Here is a 5170-nt window from a genome sequence, read left to right as displayed (position 1 = left end):
GTCAGCTTGCATTTGCTCCTGTGTTGATATTTTTAGAGCTTCAACTTAAAGTTGACCAGGTTTAGCAAGAAGCACGGCAACACTCTTTACATCAGGAATTGGGTTGCGCCCACTAGATCTGTTAGTGGATGTTCTTAGAGAACTGCTTCTGTTAATGCCTGTCACAAATGAACCTCCAGATGTTTTTGATGAACTAGAAGACACTTTGGTGGTAAGTCTGCCACTGTTAACTGAGCTTGATCTTACAGCACTAGATCCTGTTGATGACCTAATTCCTGCAGATCCAGTGCCAGATGTGAATCTAGAAGAGGAACCTGTGTTTTGGGAAAAGACACCACCCCTACCTCCTGAGTTACCTGTGACTGAAGCTGATGAGATTTGGTAAGCTGCTTGGCCACGAGAAACTCCTGCAGGAAGGCCCTGACCAGCTAGAATTACTGCTACACTATCCCCAGCATTTCCTCCAACAGTCTTGGTCGATGTGCCAGATGTAAATGTGGTGGATCCAGTAGATGTGCCAGAAGTGAATCTTGAACCAGATGATCCAGTAGAGGAAGTAACAGCTGATGTTAGTCCAGCTGATGATCCAGTAGATGAGAATTTAGTTCCTGAGGTACCAGTTGACCCAGCAAGAAAGCTAGATTTAACTGCATTTCCTGAAGAGACTCCAGAAGCAGCATTTACTGCAGCAACCTGAAAAGCTGCCTGACCACGAGTAACTCCAGATGGGATACCCTGTCCAGCCAGAATCACTGCCACATTCTCACCAGCATTTCCTCCAACGGTCTTTGTAGAGGTGCCAGATGTAAATGTGGTGGATCCAGCTGATGTGCCAGAAGTGAACCTAGAACCAGATGATCCAGAGGATGAACCAGAGGTAAACCTAGAACCAGATAATCCAGCAGAGGAACTGGTTGATGTTACTCCACTAGTGGATCCAGCATTGAAACCAGAACCAGTGGATGCACCAGATGTAAAGGTTGAGCCAGAACTGATTCCAGAGGTGCTGGTAGCAGGGACAGAGACCTGGATCTGACCACGGGTGACTCCAGCTGGCACAGCATTTCCAGCCAAAATTACTGAAACACTTTCGCCATTATTTCCTGCAAAGGTGGAAGCAGAAGATCCAGATGAGAATCCAGTTGTGGCACCAGATGTGGATCCAGAAGTGAAAGTGGAGGAAGATAATCCTGAGGAGGTACCAGCAGAAGATGTGAACTGAGATCCTGTAGTTTCAGCAGAACCAGCAGAGAAGCTAGTTTCTGCAGAGGAATCAGAAGAGAAGGTTGATCCAGAGGTGAAGCTAGATCCGCTGTTTCCAGAAGAAGCCCCAGAGGCAGTATTGGCACCAACTGCTGCAACCTGGAAGGCTGCCTGGCCGCGAGTGACTCCAGCTGGGATACCCTGTCCTGCTAGAATAACTGCTACACTGTCACCAACCTTTCCTGCTTGGATCTTGGTCGATGAACCAGAAGTGAACCTTGAACCAGATGATCCAGCTGAAGAGCCAGATGTGAACCTTGAACCAGATGATCCAGCTGAAGATGTACCAGAGGTAAATGAAGATGTGGATCCAGTTGATGAACCAGAGGTAAAACCGGAACCAGATGATCCAGCTGAAGAGCCAGATGTGAACCTTGATCCAGATGATGAACCAGAAGTAAATCTAGACCCAGAGGTTCCTGCTGACACACCAGAAGTCAATCTTGAGGCAGACGCTCCAGAAGAACCAGAAGCTGTGTTGGCAGCCAGTGATGAAGTCTGGAAAGCTGCCTGACCACGAGTAACTCCAGCTGGAAGACCCTGACCTGCCAAGATGACTGCTACGCTCTCCCCAGCGTTTCCTGTAGTGATACCAGTTGAGGAACCAGAAGAGAATTTGCTTGATGAGCCAAAGTTAAATCCAGAGGTAGAGGAGGATCCTTGTCCAGCTCCCGAAGTTGAAGCAGACAATCGAGAAGTGCCAGAGCCAGAACCAGAGGAGAATGATGATGAGCCAGAAGTGAATCTAGAACCAGATGATCCGGCAGAGGAAGTAACAGCTGATGATCCAGTAGATGTGGTACCAGTGGACCCAGCAATGAAACTAGATTTAATAGCATTTCCAGAAGAGACTCCTGAGGCAGTATTTACTCCAGCAATCTGGAAAGCTGCCTGACCACGAGTGACTCCAGATGGGATACCCTGTCCAGCCAAAATCACTGCCACACTCTCACCAGCGTTTCCACCGACGGTCTTGGTTGATGTGCCAGAAATGGAAGATGTTCTGGATCCAGTTGATGAAACAGAGGTAAATCGGGAACCAGAGGATCCAGCTGAGGAGCCAGAAGTAAATCCAGAAGATCCAGTGGTGGAACCTGAAGATGATGTTGAACCAGTTGATAATCCAATGGAAGCTGATGTGAATTTAGATCCAGTGGTACTTGTTGACCCTGAAGAGAAACTAGATTCGGCAGATGAATCGGATGTAGAAGTTGTTCCCAAAGTGAATCTTGAGCCAGCATTACCAGAGGAGCTTCCTGAAGCAGCATTAGCGGCAAGTGATGATGTCTGGAAAGCTGCTTGGCCACGAGTAACTCCTGCAGGAAGGCCCTGGCCAGCCAGAATCACTGCCACACTCTCACCAACCTTTCCTGCATGAATCTTGGTTGATGTGCCAGATGTAAATGTATTGGATCCAGTTGTTGAGCCAGAAGTAAATCTGGAACCTGAAGATCCAGCTGATGACCCAGAAGTGAAGCTTGATCCAGTAGATGAACCAGAGGTAAACCTAGAACCAGATAATCCAGCAGAGGAACTGGTTGATGTTACTCCACTAGTGGATCCAGCATTGAAACCAGAACCAGTGGATGCACCAGATGTAAAGGTTGAGCCAGAACTGATTCCAGAGGTGCTGGTAGCAGGGACAGAGACCTGGATCTGACCACGGGTGACTCCAGCTGGCACAGCATTTCCAGCCAAAATTACTGAAACACTTTCGCCATTATTTCCTGCAAAGGTGGAAGCAGAAGATCCAGATGAGAATCCAGTTGTGGCACCAGATGTGGATCCAGAAGTGAAAGTGGAGGAAGATAATCCCGAGGAGGTACCAGCAGAAGATGTGAACTGAGATCCTGTAGTTTCAGCAGAACCAGCAGAGAAGCTAGTTTCTGCAGAGGAATCAGAAGAGAAGGTTGATCCAGAGGTGAAGCTAGATCCGCTGTTTCCAGAAGAAGCCCCAGAGGCAGTATTGGCACCAACTGCTGCAACCTGGAAGGCTGCCTGGCCGCGAGTGACTCCAGCTGGGATACCCTGTCCTGCTAGAATAACTGCTACACTGTCACCAACCTTTCCTGCATGAATCTTGGTGGATGTACCAGAGGTAAATGAAGATGTGGTGGACCCAGTTGATGAACCAGAGGTAAATCTGGAACCAGAGGATCCAGCAGATGAGCCAGAAGTGAAGCCAGAGCCAGCTGATCCAGCAGATGAGCCAGAAGTGAAGCTAGAACCAGATGATGAGCCAGATGTGAAGCCAGAGGAGGAACCAACTGACGATGTCAATCCACTTGTAGACCCAATGGATGCACCAGATGTAAAGGTTGAGCCAGAACTGATTCCAGAGGTGCTGGTAGCAGGGACAGAGACCTGGATCTGACCACGAGTGACTCCAGCTGGCACAGCATTTCCAGCCAAAATTACTGAAACACTTTCGCCATTATTTCCTGCAAAGGTGGAAGCAGAAGATCCAGATGAGAATCAGTTGTGGCACCAGATGTGGATCCAGAAGTGAAAGTGGAGGAAGATAATCCTGAGGAGGTACCAGCAGAAATGTGAACTGATATCCTTTAGGTTTCAGCAGAACCAGCATGAGAAGCTAATTTTCTGCAGATGAATCCAAGAGAAGGGTTGATTCCGGGTGAAGCTAATCCCTTTTTCCAGAAGAAGCCCCAGTAGCAGTATTGGCAACCAACTGCTTCAACCTGGAAGGCTGCCTGGCCGCGATACTCCAGCTGGGATACCTGTCCTGCTATAATAACTGCTTTACACTGTCACCAACCTTTCCTGCTTGGATCTTGGTCGAATGAAAAAAAAAAAAAAAAAAAAAAAAAAAAAAAAAAAAAAAAACCAGAAGTGAACCTTGAACACAGATGGATTCCAGCTGAAGAGCCAGACGTGAACTTGACAATATCCAGCTGAAGACCAGACTGAACCTGAACCAGATGATCCACTGAAGAGCCAGCGTGAACCGTGAACCAGTTGATCCAGCTGAAGATGTACCGAGTTAATGAAGATGTGGATCAAGTTGATGACCAGAGGTAAAAACCGGAACCAGATGAGCCAGCTGAAGAGCCCAGATGTGACCTTGATCCATCGATGAACAGACAGTAAAATCTAGACCAAGGTTCCTGCACACCCCAGAAGTCAATCCTTGGGCAGACCTCGCAAAGAACAAGAAGCTGTGTTGGCAGCCAGTTGATGAAGTCTGGAAAGCTGCCTGACCACGAGTAACTCCAGCTGAGACCCTGACGTGCCATATGACTTGGCTAACGTCTCCCCACGTTTCCTGTAGTGATACAGTTGAGAACCAGAAGAGAATTGCTTGATGAAAAAAACAAGCCCCAAAAAAAGTTAAATCCAGAGGTAGAGGATGATCCTTGTCCAGCTCCCGAAAGTTGAAGCGACAATCGAAGAAGTGCCAGAGCCAGAGAAAATCCTGCACGCAGATGAGATTCTGCTGCATTTCCAGTGGACACAGCAAAAAGGAAGAGCGGTGACTGTTTAGTTGATACATTTTCCCCCTTAGAACACTTCGTAGAGGAAGTCCGCCATAAGTATCCAAAGAGCTTGGGGCTTGAGCTGCTGTGTTGCTTTACAAAGCCGATGTTAACCTGCCCCAAATTTAACACCAGCCGAGCCAGATTTCCGGCTCCTGCTCCAAAGGATTGTGGAGCCACCACTTGTGGATTGGGAAAGAGGATGAGGTAGACGTACGCGAATCACTGGCCGGAACCCTTTTCTCTCGTCCAGCAACATATTCAACGGTGTTGTGTCTCCCATTAGGAGCGGTAAATCTGTTAGGATGACGCATTGCTTAGATAAAAACGATAGATAGATTGCATGTAAAAATATGACAGACGCCCAAATTTCAAGTTTATTGAACAAAGATAAAAACTAAATACTACGAATA

The 5170-nt window shown here is 47.6% G+C and overlaps 1 protein-coding gene across 1 annotated transcript; it reads right to left on the bottom strand.

Annotated features, from left to right (window-relative positions):
• Positions 1-4517, bottom strand: LOC119578527 (uncharacterized transmembrane protein DDB_G0289901-like; the record flags this gene model as incomplete). The annotated part of the gene is given in 4 exon segments (XM_037926096.1): positions 1-3704; positions 3845-4006; positions 4109-4248; positions 4345-4517. Coding segments are annotated over 4 exon segments (4134 nt in total).
• Between the last annotated feature and the right edge of the window lie 653 nt (positions 4518-5170).

This window comes from Penaeus monodon, chromosome 11, assembly GCF_015228065.2.
Source record: "Penaeus monodon isolate SGIC_2016 chromosome 11, NSTDA_Pmon_1, whole genome shotgun sequence".
In the NCBI taxonomy this organism is placed as follows: Eukaryota; Metazoa; Arthropoda; class Malacostraca; order Decapoda; family Penaeidae; genus Penaeus; species Penaeus monodon.
The sequence above is the reverse complement of the archived record's forward strand: the minus strand, read 5'-3'. Positions and strand labels throughout refer to the sequence as shown.